Here is a 16,423-nt window from a genome sequence, read left to right as displayed (position 1 = left end):
GTTCCTATGAATCATAGCCAACCGCGTTCTTCCATGGCGCCTTCTGATTGGTCGGGAGATCTGTCGATTCAGGTTGCGCCTACAGACGTACGCATTTCTGACGTGGCATCAGGATGCGATTCGCAGCCGGAACATCCTGCAGATCCTGCTGCTGCTAGAGTCAACATCGGCCCACAATGGAAGGCCTGTGCTTTCTACTGGCCGTGGAAGGAAAATATTGCTAAAAAGGCCCAAAAGCCTGTGTATGCTCTGGCGATTTTAGAATTACTGAGGTACAACGTCCCTCAGTAGAAATCCACCAATGCTTTTTAAAATTTTTATATGCAAAATTGCCTTTTATGGTTTTTTGGTCTTACATAGTTTAAATGGTCTATATAATTTTTGTGGAAAATACCCACTTTCTATTTTACCTTCTTTTGGTCGCTCTGTTCATGTGTCACCACCCTGGATCATCTGACCTTATTGGTAGTATCCTTTTATGCCGCACCAACCCTCTGCATGTCCTCCTCTTGCCTGGCAGCTACATCTTCAACAACCTTTGTCCAGTATATCAACCATCCGTCCTCTTGTGTTTCAACTGCTCAACTCGAGCTGTCCCCCTGACGTACTCATTTGTAGTCCTGTCCATATTGGTCATTGTCAATGGGAATCTGAGCATCTTCAACTAGGCCACTAGTTGGAACACTTATGTACAACAAAGCAGACAAATGGTCACAAAATATTATAACAAACTTTATTTATACACATATAATATACTGATTTTAAAACTAAAAGGCTGCTTTTCTTGCTTGACAGATGTGGAGTAATAAATTATTCCAGTCAGCTGTTCCTGTGACTGGGCTATTCTTGTTAAATACTGTCACTGTACAAAAAAAACCAAACAGCTGGGAAACAACACATACGAGATTACATCTGAATTGATAATGGTGACCGTTTCTTTCACACAGCTGTGCTATCAAACACATTTTATTGCAACTATTGCTTGCATTAAAGTCGGTAGCTGGTAGAGACAGGAATGTCTATGATTTCAGTGGTTCAGACTTGAGCAGCCTCCTCCTCCTCCTTCACCTGGAAGACACGCATAAAAGCTCTTTACAGCTCAAGTGCTGAACATGAAATATAAATCAAGATGTCAGGATTAACATCTTAAAAATTAACAGTGTCCTAAAATCAAATGAGAGAAAGACAACAAACCTGTTCCACCGATTCAACCTCAGGTACATAAAACTGTAGCATGTTTTGGATGCCACTCTTCAAAGTCACAATTGAACTGGGGCAACTGGTGCAAGAGCCCTGCAGCTTCAGCTTAACAATGCCATCTTCAAATCCGCGGTATAGAACATCTCCCCCGTCCTCTTGCACAGTTGGCCTGACAGAGTGAGAACATTGACTTGTATTAGGCAAAAAACCCAAAAAGCATAGGAAGCAACAGGCCCTGAGGTCATAGTGCACCTTCATGAGTAGTTACCTTATTCGAGTCTCTAGTAGTTCTTTAATCATAGCAACTACCTCATCGTCGTCGTCTGACGGTGCTGAAAGGCGAGGCAGAGATTGTTGTTCCTCAGCATTCAAAGCAGCTTGTTATTTCTGTCTAAGTTGATGTTTTAATAATGGGTAGACCACAGCTGTTTGAAAACCATACCTGTATCTGGGCTTGGCTGGCTGTCCTCGTTTACAACAGGAAGCCCGGAGGTAAAAAAGTCCATAATGGTAGCAAACACATCAGGCTTAATTACCTTCCATTCCAAATTTGGGTCAGCCTAAACGAAGAAGGATGAGAAACCAACCTATTCTTAGTTGTGGTATGCCAAGCTGTGCCAGTGCCAATTCTTACAAACTGGGCATGGCTTTACCTTTGTGATGGTAATAAAGTCAGGGCCCAGGAACACACTCTTGACTCCATCGATCCTAAAAAGCTGCCTGAAGACAATCACTGAGGTTTTATTACGCCACACTTAAAGATTCATCTTACACTTAATACAGAAGGTTGTGCAATGATTGTAACAAATAAATACACACATATAGACGTGCAAATTGTGTGCAGGTATCAGTCACATTTATTAACATAATATTTTAATGGGAATAGAATTAGAAAATAATATTTCTGTTCAAAATTGTTGCACCGCAGTGTCATAAAGATCAAGTAGAGGTAAAAGTGTTACACTGAGGACGTGAATCAGCAGCGTGCTGGGCTGTGAGAAGAGAGGTCTACTGTTTCTGTGCGTATCAGAGGTTATACCTTTTTTATATTTGGTAATAATAAATGTTGCCTTGGTTACTGCCCTACCAACAAGGCATGTACTGGTAAATCAATCTTGTCATGTGACTAGCAGAAGTCAAACTATTAATCCATTCTTCTTCTGGCTGCTCCACAGTGGATCATCTGCCTCCATCTCCATCGTTCTCCACTGTCACACTAATGTCCTCCTACATGACATCCACCAACCTTCTCTGGAGGTCCACCTATTTTCCTCCTGCCTGGAAGCTGTATATTCAACACCCTTTGTGCAGCATATCCACTACCACTTCTCTGCACATCTCACTTCCCTAACCCTTCTCTGCACAGACCATCTCAGCCTTGCCTGGCTCTCCAACTTTGTGTTTAAACTGCTCAACCTGAGCTGTCCCTCTGACATGCTCATTCTGATCCTGTCGATCCTGATCACTCTAAATAAAATATTTAGCATCTTCAACTCTGTCATCTCTATTTTTTTTTTTGTTTGTTTGTTTTTTGTCAGGGTCACTGTCTCCAAATTATACATCATAGCAGGTCTCACTACTATCTTGTAAAATGTCTCATTCACTCTTGCTGCTTTTCCTCTGTCACAAATCACCCCTGACACTCATCTCCATCCACTCCACCCAGTCAGTTATTTCACCTGTCGTGTGCACTGTCCACCGCACTGACCGCATGTATTAAAACTCATCTACCTACATCTGTTATGCTAAGATGACTGTTTGACATCAGGCATTTCTCTCAGACCAGTAATCTCACATACCTGGCTAGAGGTGAGCAGTGTGCCTCACGAGGGCCCGCAAAATTCATAGTTCCTGTTTCAAGAACTGTCCGGCCAGGCAGGAACTTCATGCTGTTTGGATTTGGTGTATCCTGCGTCTGCACAAACATGGTCCTTCCTGGGAAGAGAAAAAACAAAGAAGAAGAATGCAACATAAATCACCTTTTTTCATTAGACGGTGTCCTTATTTTGTGCAGCAACTCTTTACTTTATTGAACTGCAAGGCTAATGTCACGTGTCCTACAGGCACCTGCTCAAACAGCAGCTGCATCTATTGGGTTCAAGACAATCACTCCAGTATTAACACATTCAATGTTACACATGTGATTATTCTGAATACAAACCAGGAACAATCCAGATGGGGTTTGAGGGCCATCTGTTTGAAACTCCCGTGGTATGTGAAGGCAAGTGTAATCCAGTGCTCTGAAACCCACTGACAGCAAGACTGAAAAATGCAGCAGATGAAGACATTTAATACAGCCCAGCTCACACTGATAAATGAATGGTGTTAGAAATCAAAATGTCAAGCACCCGTGCCAGCTCACTTCATCTAATGCCTTCCTCTCTGGAGCGGTGAAATAATGATTTCAAAACATGAAGGTGTGGTGAGACTAATCCACTAAAATGATTTGGTGCACAGTGTTTGTACAAAACTGTATTACAAACTGTTGCATAAGGCAACACGTAAAACAACCAAAGGGGTCATGCAGAGCTTAAAACGATACACTGTGCAATCAGTATTTGTCTTACTTTAGCCAAGGAGAAAGAACTGTCTGTATCATTTCACTGATAACTAAAAATTTATTTATTTTTATAAGACATTTGAATTACAAAATAGAAAACACAGACATACACTATACAATTACAGGCAAAAATGGCACTGTATATGATATGCAAGGAAAGTGGACAACAGCAGAAATCTGTCTGTTACTTTTATTTGGTGTTAGATTTGCCTGAACCTGCTGATCTGCTGGGATTTTCCCAAACAACCATCTTCAGTGTTTAAAGAGAATTGTCATAAAGAGAAAATATCTGGTGAACAATGGTTCTCTGGGCTAAAGCACATTGTTAAGGTCAGAGGTCAAATGAGAATGAACCTGATACAAATTCAAATGCAAATAACAACTTATTACAACAGAAGACCTTATCCAAATGCAAGACACATTGAAGCTTGAAACAGATGGGCTACAGCAGCAGAAGAGCACACTGTGTGGCACTCCTGTCTGCTAAGAACAATAAACAGGATTAACCAAAAATTGGAAAATGGAGCACTGCAAAATCGTTGCCTGGTCTCATGAATTTTAATTTCTTTTTTTAAACAATATTTTTTTAATTAAGAATTTTTCTTTTATACATATAAACAAAAAAAAAGAAAAAGATTACAGTTGATCTGTACATTCGGGATTAGGGATGGGTACCGGTGACATAAACGGTAGTAACCAGACCGAAAAGCAGTGCACATTTCGGTGCTTTATTTCGGTGCTTTTTTTTCCTGAGCTGTGATACACTTTTAGCCAATCATTTTACGTTTCCGAGGATAGTAGGCGGGGCCAGGTACGTACGTTCTGTTAGAGCAGAGCCACAGATTAAAAATGTCCAAGGCGAAGCGGTCAAAAGTCTGGCTGTACTTCATAGCAAAATATGCAAACTCAGCAGCCTGCAACAAGTGTTTTAAGCTGATACTGTGATACTGTCAAAGGAGGTAACACCAAGAATCCGATTAAACAGCTGGCGACGCATAGCGTTTTTTTTTTTTTAAACCCAGAAATGCGCCGTATTTGATAGCTTGCTGCGAGACCTCACACCGTGCACGTCGGGTGGGTTGCCAGTTATCGGACCCGGAGCAACATCCCCCAAAAACCCGAAGAATAGAGTCCTGGCCCCTAGCTCTGCCAGTGTAGCAGAAATGATGAGGATGATGATGGCAGCAGCAGCCGTTCTTCTCTGCGTGAGTAGCTTCATGTTGTTCGTGTGTAATTTACGTTGAGTAGGCTAACCACGTTATTACATTAATGCATGTAAGGTGAACTAGCAAACATCATCATAGCTACATGCGGCTGTCCTCTTGTTTGATGGCAGATGCTCCCTTCACCCTGGCCAAAAAGGCTAAAATGAACAAAGAAAAAGTGGGAAACAGCTAAACATGAGAGGTTTTGGACAAAGTTTGTGTTTTTTCCATTGTTTAAGCACTGCTTCCAGCCAAGAGTGATGCCATATATGCCACATAGCTGCAGAAAAGGCACACATTGTTATCTTTTTACAAAAAAAACAAAAACAAAAAACAGCTGAACACGAGAGGTTTTTGGACCAATTTTGTGTTCTCTGTTCTTTAAGCACCGGTTCGAGCACCGTTTAAGCACCGGCACCGTTTCAAAAGTACCGATTTGGCACCGGTATCGGATAAAACCTAAACGATACCCATCCCTATTCGGGATGAATTTCAATTTCTGCAGCGATGTTTGGATAGTACGGTCAGATTTGTCATGGCTCCATCCTGCCTTGTATCAATGGTTTAGGCTTCAGGTAGTGTAGCAATCATGCAGATTTTTTTCTTAGTATACTTTGAGCCCCTTATTTCCATCTGAGGATAAATTGGGAATACATGCTGCTCACCATGTACATCCCTTTGTGAAAGTGGTTATAATGGCTTGCTTCTTTAACCCTTTATTTACAAGTGCTCTTTAAATGACAGTAACTGTTTCCGTTTTTGTTAAAGACATAATTCAAATGGTTCCAGAAGAAGGAGAAAACAGGCTTCATGGGATACTTAATTTATCATGGTAGCACAGGAAATTCACAAGGTAAAAAACAAACAAGGGCCTAAATTTTACCAAGTGAACTTCACATTGCCTTAACTCCTCAACCATTTTGGTCATGTCATGAAGAATTGAGGCAGTTCTTAAGGCAAAGGGGGTCCAACCCAGTACTAGAAAGACGTTTGTAATGACGTGTCTGAGTGTATAAGACCGTAGAAACACCAGCAGAAAGTTATTTTAGTTTTGCCTTTTGTAATTAATTGTTATTTATATTTTGTTTTGATGTTTTAATCCAGTTTAGTTTGAGTTAGTTTACAGAGTGAGTGCAGATTGGGGTTTTTTTTTAATCACTTATTGAATTAAGGGCATATGTCAGAGGCAAGATTTAGTAAAATCAGTGCAGTTATAAACTTCTTAGGTGTAAATAAATATATCTACGAAAGCCTGATAAGGCAGTTTAATTTTTTTTAAACCAAGTTAAGCGATACTAAAACCTGTAATATTTTTGTTAACTATAATAACTGCAATAACTTATGGATATGAACTGTCGAGAGTAACGGTGTCCCTGTGTACAACTCGGGATAATCCAGAAAAAGCAGATTAGAATCGGGCTAAAGTTTTAGCACTTGTGCAACACAAACAAAAAAAACCCATTTTTTTAAGTTTGCAAAGGTTTGTTGTGGTTGATACTGACGACTTTAAAGTGTTAATAAGCGGCTGTACGGTGGAGACGTTTAAAGCAGTAAAACATCCCCACACCTCCCTGCTCTGTAGCTGACTGCGTCACTCCGCCTTTTAGCCAGCGTGCTACCGTTAGCCTGCCTGACCCTGATGCTTAACATGCCGACACATTCATGCACACATGAAATAAAGCAAAAACAGAAAACAATGCAGATATAGATAAATACAAAACAACTTACAGACGAGAAAGTCTTGCTGAAATACCCAACAATCTGCCGACCTGCCTGTAAGTCGCCATGTTTGTTATGGTTATCTAAACACGACGGAAGTGGCGCGGTAAATAAGGGGACGTGACGCACTATTATTGTACATTTGTTCGTCCCCCCTCTTATTCCAGCAGCAGCTACACTCAAGTCCAGCTTCTAGAAAACTCTGAAATAATTTTGTGTTGTATCTAAAAATATGCCGTGTGGCAAAAACTTTAGAAGGAGAAGGGACTCGTCCGATGTGGAAGAGGATGAGACCACCGAAGAAGTCAGGTAGAGCCATCCGTTTAACCACAGGAATAAAAAAAAAAAGCCCTTTAGAGTAATGCTATGCATGCTAATGCTAATCGCTAAACGCAGATAGTTTGTGGTCGCATTTCATACAAGCTGCCCAGGTAATGTGTTTGCAATCGTTTGTGTTTCATGGATGTTTAGACATAAGTTGGAAGAGGCTAAAGAGCTACAGAGTTTGCGCAAACGACAGACCGGAATCAGGTAACGTAAATAAATCAAACCACGAACACGTTTCATCCTGTTACTTTACATGAAGTTTTACAGTCTGTGGTTTGAGCAGTTACAATCACAGTTTTTTTTTAATATTTCTTTTATTTAGTGTGACCGCCTTGTTGGTTGGAGAAAAACTTCCACCAGAGGCTGAAATTGAGGTAGGTAGTCAGTTTTGTAAAATATATATATATATTTTAAATTGTAATATAGCTTCATTAGCCAAGGTGTTTTGTTTTTTGAACTTACGTTTATTAACATTATTTGATTATTCCGCACAGAATGACCCATTTAAACTGAAGACTGGGGGAATTGTTGACATGAAGAAAGTGAAAGACCGGAATAGAGACATGTAAGTGAGTTTTTAACTATTTTTAGCATAATTGCTCTAAGCTGTGCATTGATATGTCATCATTTCATGTTATGTATTCAGGACAGAAGATGAGACAGACCTGAACCTGGGGACGTCTTTTTCAGCCGAGACAAACAGAAGAGACGAGGATGCAGATATGTATGTGTGCTTTTTTTTTCTTTTTTGTTGTCCCAATGTCTGATTCTTTTCCCTCCACTTTAGTTAGATATAGCACAAATTACTTAGAAGAGACATTTCAAATCCCCAACATTTAGGACACAATTCAAGATACCCTCACACTTGTTTACAACATGGTTTTATCATAAATTTATCCTCACAGGATGAAATATATTGAGACGGAACTAAAAAAGAAGAAGGGCCTGGTGGAGGCTGAGGAGCATAAAGTTAAAGTGAAGAATCCAGAGGACCACCTGTACGAGCTGCCCGAGAACATCCGAGTCAATTCTGCCAAGAAGACAGAGGAGATGTTGTCTAATCAGATGCTGAGTGGCATCCCTGAAGTTGATCTCGGCATTGAGTATGTACCGAGAATATTCTAGTAATCATCTACACTTATTTTAGACTCAGCAAGAGGAGTCTTTTGACTAAAACTGCATTTTTGCATGAGATATGGCATGAACGAATGCTGCTTTTTACTTGTAGCTTTACTAATGCAACTTGTGTATGTAATTTCTTTTCTAGTGCAAAGATAAAGAACATTATCCAGACAGAGGAGGCAAAAGCAAAGCTTTTGGCAGAACAAAGAAACAAGAAAAAAGACCACGGCACATCATTTGTACCCACGAACATCGCTGTTAACTACGTCCAACACAATCGATGTAAGTAATCTGAAGAGAGCGAGATATTCCACACCTAAATTAAAGCGGATTATACTGATCAAGCTGACTTTTTCTTTCAGTCTATCATGAGGATGCAAATGCACCGCAGAGACACCACAGACACAAAGAAGAACCCAAAGCAAGACCGCTGCGTGTGGGCGACACAGAGAAACCAGGTCCAGAGGGTAAGAGACTACAGATACGCTCACTGCTCAGTACACAGAAATAGTTCTATAACAGTTGGATAAACAAAAGAAAATGGGTGGGTGGAATCACCCCGGCGAGCAGGCAGTATGGACACTCGGCTTTGTGACTTTGAGATCAAGGTCAGAGGTCAAGTTTTCTGAAAATTATCTTAGCAATTTGGAGATTTTATCATCTCATAATTAGAGATGGACCGATCCGATATTACGTATCGGTCCGATACTGACCTAAATTACTGGATCAGATATCGGACAGAAATAAAAAATGTAATCCGATCCGAAGTATCATAAAATCACCTCACAAAACGCGCTACTTGGCGTAACCCAGCTCGGTGCGTCGGAGCAGTATATGTCACGTGATAGAGCGGCTATTGTCTGCGAGACCTGTCGGGGGCCATGTTGGGCATTAACAAGGAAAGGGGGGGCGCAAATAAATATTTTTCTTTATGTCATTTAAAAACTTTGAATAAATAATTATCTGAATCTTACAACAAAAGTGGTCACCTGATTAAATGTATAGAAATCCATTATTGTATATAGTAACTATTAGGTCTAATATACACCCTAGTAAGCTATAGTACTTTTTCCTTTGGGAAGGTACCATCTGTGCAGTCTGCAATTCTGTTGAAGAAAGATGTTGAATCTATTTAAATATTGTAGAAAAATAATTGATTATTGTGCATTTGTTTTACACTTGCATTAAATTAAAGTTGATTACATCGATTAAGGGAAGGGGGGTGGTTCCCTAATATTTTTGCTGGGAGTTGGCAACCCTAGTAATTAGGTAGGTAAGTACTCTTTAAAATACCAGAATAGGGAGGATGGTGTTGGTTTAAATTTATTAGATTGATCAGTGTTGCTGAACTATAAAATGTTTTGGGTGGAGTGTGTTTTTTGCATACAGGTATAGCAGAATAGCTTCAGTGTCTTTTTTTTCAAACTTGAGTATGAACTTATACAAAATACAGCAAGATATTTATAAAAAACAGTTTTATTGATTACAAAATATGCTATATCGTAGAGCTGGGCGATATGAGATTTTTTCATATCACGATATGTTTTTTTCATTTCAGGCGATAACGATATCTATCACGATATAAGCCAAATAACTATATTTGTAAGATTTAAATGTGCCGTTGCTCACAAGTAAAATGTGAAATAATCAGCAGCTTGTTTTTATTTAAATATTTATTTCCCATAATAAGTTCAACAGGGTAGATGTACTTAAGGAACATGAGACTTTTTCAGATAAATAAAGGCAAATATTGCAAACTACACAAAAGGCAGCCGCTAAAGCGTTTAAGTTTCAAAATAAGACAAACGAAACAGACTAAATTGTCAATTCCACTTAGAAACAAAATATTAATTCTAAAAATAAATCTTAGTTTGTTTTACAGAAGAACAGACAAAACTGACTAACTTTTGTCAATATCAAATAAACTGAGAACTAAAAGGAAATTCTCAATCTCTCCTTGTTGTATAGCTGAGCTTTTCAAACAGTTTTAACAGTTACTTTAGTCTGACAAAAGCCGAATGACGAATTAGCGCTTCCAGTCAGAGACTGAGGCTACGTCCACACGTACACGGGTATTTTTGAAAACGGAGATTTTCCGTTTTCGTTTTAAAAAATAATCCCGTCCACACATAAAGGCAGAAATGAAGGAAAACGCTGCTATGAACATGCCAAAGCAGCAGGTGGCGCTAGATTCCTAACCGTGCCTAAATGTTGGCCAATCAGAAGTCTAGAAGCCTCGGTGGGAAAAAGTAAACAAAGCTGGGGCATAGAAGCAGAACCGAGTCGTAAGTGTGGAGGGACAGTAACTGTGTGTATATGTAAGCATTTAAACACTGCAGAGAGTAGAATTAACAGTAACAGTATTGTAGAAATTCATTTCACTGAAACAATAACGTGGCGCAGTGTGACGCATGCACCAGTTTATTGTATTTCCAGACTTGCTTTCGGCACAATTTACAGTGCACGCTACTCTATTTTTGTCAGACTTGAAATAGCCGAAATACCTTCACACTACGGAACTTCTATGGCTCTTCCGTTTGACAATCTCTCCGGCATTGGAACCATCATCTGTTTTCTCTTCGGTCACGCTCGGTTGATTTTTCTAGTCGGCACACTCATTTCCTCCATTACGCGCTGGCTCCATTACCCGCTGGCTGCTTCCCAAACAAACACACGTGCGGCTTGGCACTTGTGCTGTACGTAACAAGTCACGCGACGTGACGCTGCGGCCGTGACGCTGCGGCTCTGCGCTACTTAATTTGGATTGGCTGACCTTTTTTTTTTTTTTTTTTTTGAGGACAAGAGCGGCGAGGTCTATCGCGATAGCTTAATTTCTCTATCGAGTAAAAGTTATATCGCGATACATATCGTTATCGTTCTATCGCCCAGCTCTACTATATCGCATTCATATCGGTATCGGCAGACATCCAAATTTATGATATCGAATCGGACATTAAAAAGTGGTATCGTGCCATCTCTACTCATAATGACAATAATTTCACAGAATCAAGAGAAATCTCTGCACACGAAGTTAGAAGGCTGTGACCTTGAGACCCTCATGAAGCAGTAAATTAAAAACAGGCATGAATCTGTAGTAGGAATGACTGCATAGACTCAAACACTTCAAAAACATTGCCAACTCAAAATTGAATAAAGTCTAAGTTGAAGTGGAAAACTGTCCTGTGGGCCAGACCTTTCAGAATGTGAAACTCTTGTTTTAAGTCACTGTCACTTGTGCATTTCCAAAAATATTTCTCAGTTTCAGGATTTTCTTCTTTTTATCCAAGCTAGATACAAACTGTATTACAATCATTGCATTTAATTTACTTTCAATGGTATCCCCCATTTGCTTGTGTGTCTGTGTGGGGATTTATTGAAAATCTTTTTGAAACCTTTAATCTGATTTCTAACTTATTTGTTCATCCACAGCTCCGTCACCACCAAACTACCGCAAACGTCCAAACAATGAGAAGGCTACAGATGACTACCACTATGAGAAGTTCAAGAAGATGAATCGACGATATTGATGTGGATATATATAAAACCATTTTAAACTCAAGATTGGACCATAAATCATTTGAGCATCCCAAACGGCTTTTGATGGCATAGCTCTAACATCAGGGCCACACCGTGTAATTATTGTATATAGCTCCTGCTGTTTGTCTGTATACAGTACAGTTGTTAATGTCTCAGATGATTTCTTTTGCTCAGGATTGTCTTAAGTTTAAAAGACAGGAATATGTTAAGGATGCAGATTCTGGTCTTAAACTGGTCAGGATTTATTTTTATTTTTTTTAAATCGGTGACTTTTCCCTTTTTAAGTGTCCACTGTTACATGTTTAGCTGTAGATTTGTGTTTAAAGATTTCAGAAAAATAAATAAAAAAAAAGAACCAAAAATATTGTAATATTTGATTTAATCTGATGTGCAGTTAAATTAAACAGACAAAAGTAAACCAATGCCATTCTTAAAAAAAATAAAATACATTTAATGCAAAGTCTAACACAGGAATATAAAAAAGTACTTGAGTTTCAAAGGTGAGTTTAAAGTTGTCTTCATTTTCTTTTACTTCTTTTACTGAACGTGATTCAAGTCTAGACTTTTTACAGTGGAGTTCTTTATCAAATATATCTTCTAGTTTGTAACTAGGCTTGATGCAGATCTTGGAAAGCAGCAGTTGCACTTAAGAGCCTACCACTCAACACAAGCATTTTAGGTGGTTTAATACAACAGTCTCTTATTTTTGTGATGTGTTAATCCAAAAGAAACCATTCATTGCAAAGTTTAAGTCCAGTTTTAAAGTCCTCGATACAAAAAAGTAGCAAGTCAAACAACGGTTCACAAGCTATAACTGATCCAAACTGGGCAAAAGCAAACCGACAGGTGTCCCCCTTTCCTCCTCACGGTTTCTCTACGGAGGCGGTCCCGTGTCCGTTAAGGTGGTGCTGGGGGTTCGTCTCCTGAGATGGAGGCCCGTCCACGTCCTCACGCTCCCCGTGCGTAGAACTGTTGCTGCTGTTCGCGGAGGCCCAACTGTCTCGACGGCGGTAGGCCTCGCACAGAGGCAGGTCAGTGCTGTCCCACTGACTGTAGCTGTGCAGAGCAGAAACCAGCAGGAGGCAAAGAATCAGTGCAGCACAGAAAGAGAGGAGCAGACGAGAGCAGCAGGTCAGAAACAAGCACAACCAACTCAGAGAGGAGCACGTGAAAGCACATTTGATAGAAGCACAGAGGTTATGCAGAAGCACCAGAAACAACTTAAACATAAAACAGCAATTTATTCATGTGTTACTATTTAGAGGGATGACTGTTGATTAAGCTCAGCAGAAGGGTGAGAACAAGTGCTGATGGATCAGAAAAGCAGAGCAAGTGCACCGAGCATGGCAGACCCCAATTTGGCATGATGCAAACAGAGCTCAGAGACACCTCTTAACACTTGATCACAGAAAACAAGACAAACTACTTCAACATTTTGTCTCTACTTTATTTCTTAATCATCCTGGGTCTCTAGGAACAGCGGGCAAAACCTGGTAAACATGTACAACTGCACCGTGCGACTGTGGCTGACACTGATGTTAAGGTTACACCTTTTAGATTTTAGGGACGGAATGAAAAACATTATTGTGGAAACTCTAAATAAATACCAGCAAACGTGTGTGTTTAACTGCACAGACCATCCTTAAAATATAACACAAAAGGCCATCACAACTTTATTTGACTTAAATACTACATATAAATAATCTTAAATTGATTAAAATGATACTTTTACACACAGAAAAAAAATATCTATAAATCCATATAGCTTTAGGACTTTAGATGTATATACGTGTTCTTTGTAGCACCCAGCAAATTTCAACAATTCATCGATGGATACAACAGCAAATCAAGTGCTTTAAATGATAGATTTTTAATAAACTTTGTTCATTCTTTTCATTTTTTTCTATTACTATAAATGAACAAAGAGTTCTCAATACTAAGATTTATAAATGCTGAATCTCTCCTGTCTACCAGATAATGTTGGGTAAACATCTCTCTAGGCCAGGCGAGGGGAACTCCAGGCCTCAAGGGCTATATCAGCTCTGTTTGGATCAAGGGCACATCTAAAACCTGCAGGACACCAGCCCTTGAGGCGTGGAGTTCCCCCACCCCTGCTCTAGGCCATCAGACGCTGCAGACTAGTTCCTAGGCAGTGACTAGTTGCTCTGCTGTGATTGGGTAGTTTTTAAATCAGACTGCCTACTAATCACAAGGGACAATGAAAATATGAACAAGATCTTTTCCAAGAGCTTCATCAGTCACCTATCCATGAAACAACTAATCACAGCAGACTATAGTGTCTCTTCTAGTTGATTTGATCTAGCACTAACCATTAGAAGTAAAATCAGGAAATCTACTGTTTTTGGTTCCAAAGTGCTGATATTTAAGGGCATGCCACTTTAAGACTGAAGACCTCCCTCTAATCATCTCTTATAATGATTTCTTTTAAAAAGGTCAAGGCACGCACTAAATAGTAACAATGTAAAGGCGCTTGTGGTGAGATGAGGTTCATTACAAAGACCTATAACAATTTTGATGAAAGGCTCAGTTTAGACACTGTCACAAGCCCTTCCCAGGGCTCAGTGTAAATGGTGAAATGTGAAACAGCGGTGCTGGGAATGGGACGACAGAGGCGCAATGGGATGAGGGATGGGGGCAAGTATGAGCCTATTTATACCTGGAGGAGTAATATTCTTCCTCTAGCTCATACAGGTCGATGGCAATCTCGTCACGGAGTGACATGAGCTTCTTGTCGCACTCTTCCTGTAGCGAGCGGAGCTGCTGGTTCTGCAGGCTGATGGCGTCGTTCACGGAGGGGAAGTCGTTCAGAATTAGGAACTGCTTCAGGTCAGAGACCAGCTTCATGAGGGACTCGCCGGCACGTACCTGGCACAGAAACATAGAAGAGGGGAAGCAGGTTTGAAAATGATCATAGTGATGACTTGTTAAAATGTCAATTTCTGCACAGAAAAGATTTTTCGCTAAGTGTAGAAACCGATTCATTCACAGGGCTGTAATGCGTCTGTCAGTTACATACAAACTACAACATTTCAATACAAAGGATACTGCAACAGTAAAGTGCAGCCCCAGATGTGACTCTTCGACTAGTGCTAGTGCACACATCAACATGTTTACAGTAATATGATAAATTACATGGATAATATGTTAACCTTTCATTCAAAGGAGTCTTTCTTGGAAACAGATGTAACCAGCTTTGGATTTTTTCTTCCCCACAGGTAACAGAAATAAATAACAATAAAGCCCTGAATATGTTGCATACGAGTGTGTTGTCAGGCGTTTTCTGCAGTACTTACAATGTTGGCTGCTCTGACATGCATCTCATAATGGTCCTGCTCTGCCTGAGTAGGTCGGGATACCTGTGTCTCATCCTCAATCTGGACAAAGAGATAAGTGGTAGACTATTATACTCGTCATAATGGTGTGTTGTATTTGGTCCACTTAATCAATGTAAACCAATTTGAAACCAATAAGTGACATTTAAACAACACTAAGCTGGTACTAAGGGACGTAAAGTGTGGAAAGAAAAAATATTCTCCACACCATTACACCACCAGCACCAGGATGGATCCATGCTTTCATGTTGTTTACACCAACTTCTGACCGTACCATCCAAATGTCATGGCAGAAATCGAGAGTCCGACCAGGCAATGTTTGTACAATCGTCTGTTGTCCAGTTTTGGTGAATATGTACAAACTGTAGCCTCAGTTTCTTGCTCTTAGCTGACAGCAGTTCCGTCCAGTGCGACTTTCTGCTGCTGTAGCTCTTCTGCATACCTCGACTGTAGGGACTGGTTATTTTAATTACCAGTGCCTTCCTATTAGCCTAAAATATTCTGGCCATTCTTCAGGCATTAACACTGCACCTTCACACAGAGAACTGGCGCTCGTTGGTGCTCGCTTTGAACTTCAGCAGGTCGCCTTTGCCACATTATGATGTTCAAATGCGAGTAACAAGGCACGAAATGAGTTGTGAGCAGCTCTGATTGTAGTAAAAACACGAAAATACACAAAGAGGGAGGTGACAGTATGTCTGTTACCTTTGCTGTCTTGACTATTTCTGTAAAGTTGTCCATAATGGAGCGGATGTCATCTTTGAGCCTCTTGTTGTAGTTTTGCAGTAGAGTCTCTTTGCTCTGAGGAAGCACTCTCTGAGTAGTCATCGTGCCCGGGTAAACACACACCTCACGTCACCTGTGTACACCGAAATAACACACGCGGGCGCCTTTAGGCGATAAAGTTTACAATAAAACAAAAAAGGCTAAACACATCATCAACGAGCACGCAAGTAGCTAGCACCGAAAGGCGCGTGCTTTCAAAACAAAAGCGAAGTCTCGCTCTCAAACAGTTTTCACATCTGTACCTGTATACGAATACACTTTAGTACGGATTATTGAATTACTGTTACATACCGTTTCTTACCACATATTCTACAATCACTTTTGTTTTCATGTAAAACAAACTCCTACGTTAGCGCCTCCTCCTTCTCTTGAAATTTGTGTGCTCACATCCGGTATCTCCCTGTAACACCGCACTCTACCGGTGCCTCCGGTAATTGCTCTCATGAATGAATGAATGAATGAATGAATATATATATATATATATATATATATATATATATATATATATATATATATATATATATATATATATATATATATATATATATATATGACCCTCAAGCTCCCAGGCCTCTGGTAGAGGACCCGAGCTTGAAGGATAAACCGCCCGCAGG

The 16,423-nt window shown here is 40.0% G+C and overlaps 3 protein-coding genes across 4 annotated transcripts; 1 reads left to right on the top strand and 2 right to left on the bottom strand.

Moving 5' to 3' along the window:
• Nucleotides 1–719: 719 nt before the first annotated feature.
• nfu1 (NFU1 iron-sulfur cluster scaffold homolog (S. cerevisiae)) lies at nt 720–6,853 on the bottom strand. Its single transcript, XM_085293982.1, has 8 exons — nt 6,694–6,853; nt 3,362–3,462; nt 3,000–3,135; nt 1,854–1,920; nt 1,643–1,760; nt 1,469–1,532; nt 1,195–1,369; nt 720–1,068 (listed from the first exon to the last, which is right to left on the bottom strand). The coding sequence occupies exons 1-8, from the start codon at nt 6,750–6,752 to the stop codon at nt 1,036–1,038; spliced, it is 753 nt and encodes a 250-aa protein (XP_085150108.1). The 5' UTR covers nt 6,753–6,853; the 3' UTR covers nt 720–1,035.
• Nucleotides 6,853–12,032, top strand: lg12h9orf78 (linkage group 12 C9orf78 homolog). The gene is made up of 9 exons (XM_085293981.1): nt 6,853–6,993; nt 7,156–7,215; nt 7,334–7,385; nt 7,506–7,576; nt 7,658–7,735; nt 7,917–8,114; nt 8,279–8,415; nt 8,496–8,600; nt 11,563–12,032. The coding sequence occupies exons 1-9, from the start codon at nt 6,917–6,919 to the stop codon at nt 11,658–11,660; spliced, it is 876 nt and encodes a 291-aa protein (XP_085150107.1). The 5' UTR covers nt 6,853–6,916; the 3' UTR covers nt 11,661–12,032.
• On the bottom strand, nt 11,912–16,235 carry med22 (mediator complex subunit 22). 2 transcript variants are annotated; one of them, XM_085293983.1, is made up of 5 exons: nt 16,101–16,235; nt 15,729–15,882; nt 14,985–15,065; nt 14,348–14,556; nt 11,912–12,726 (listed from the first exon to the last, which is right to left on the bottom strand). In XM_085293983.1, the coding sequence occupies exons 2-5, from the start codon at nt 15,849–15,851 to the stop codon at nt 12,534–12,536; spliced, it is 606 nt and encodes a 201-aa protein (XP_085150109.1). In that variant the 5' UTR covers nt 15,852–15,882; nt 16,101–16,235; the 3' UTR covers nt 11,912–12,533. The 2 variants fall into 2 exon arrangements, with proteins under 2 accessions (XP_085150109.1, XP_085150111.1); XM_085293985.1 differs by having other exon boundaries at nt 16,111–16,205.
• Between the last annotated feature and the right edge of the window lie 188 nt (nt 16,236–16,423).

The sequence above is a fragment of the Mchenga conophoros genome, linkage group LG12 (assembly GCF_057382185.1).
Source record: "Mchenga conophoros isolate Kocher_MC1m ecotype Shallow Benthic linkage group LG12, M_conophoros_male_GT1.1, whole genome shotgun sequence".
Lineage (NCBI taxonomy): Eukaryota > Metazoa > Chordata > Actinopteri > Cichliformes > Cichlidae > Mchenga > Mchenga conophoros.
This window is presented reverse-complemented; position numbering and strand designations above follow the sequence as displayed.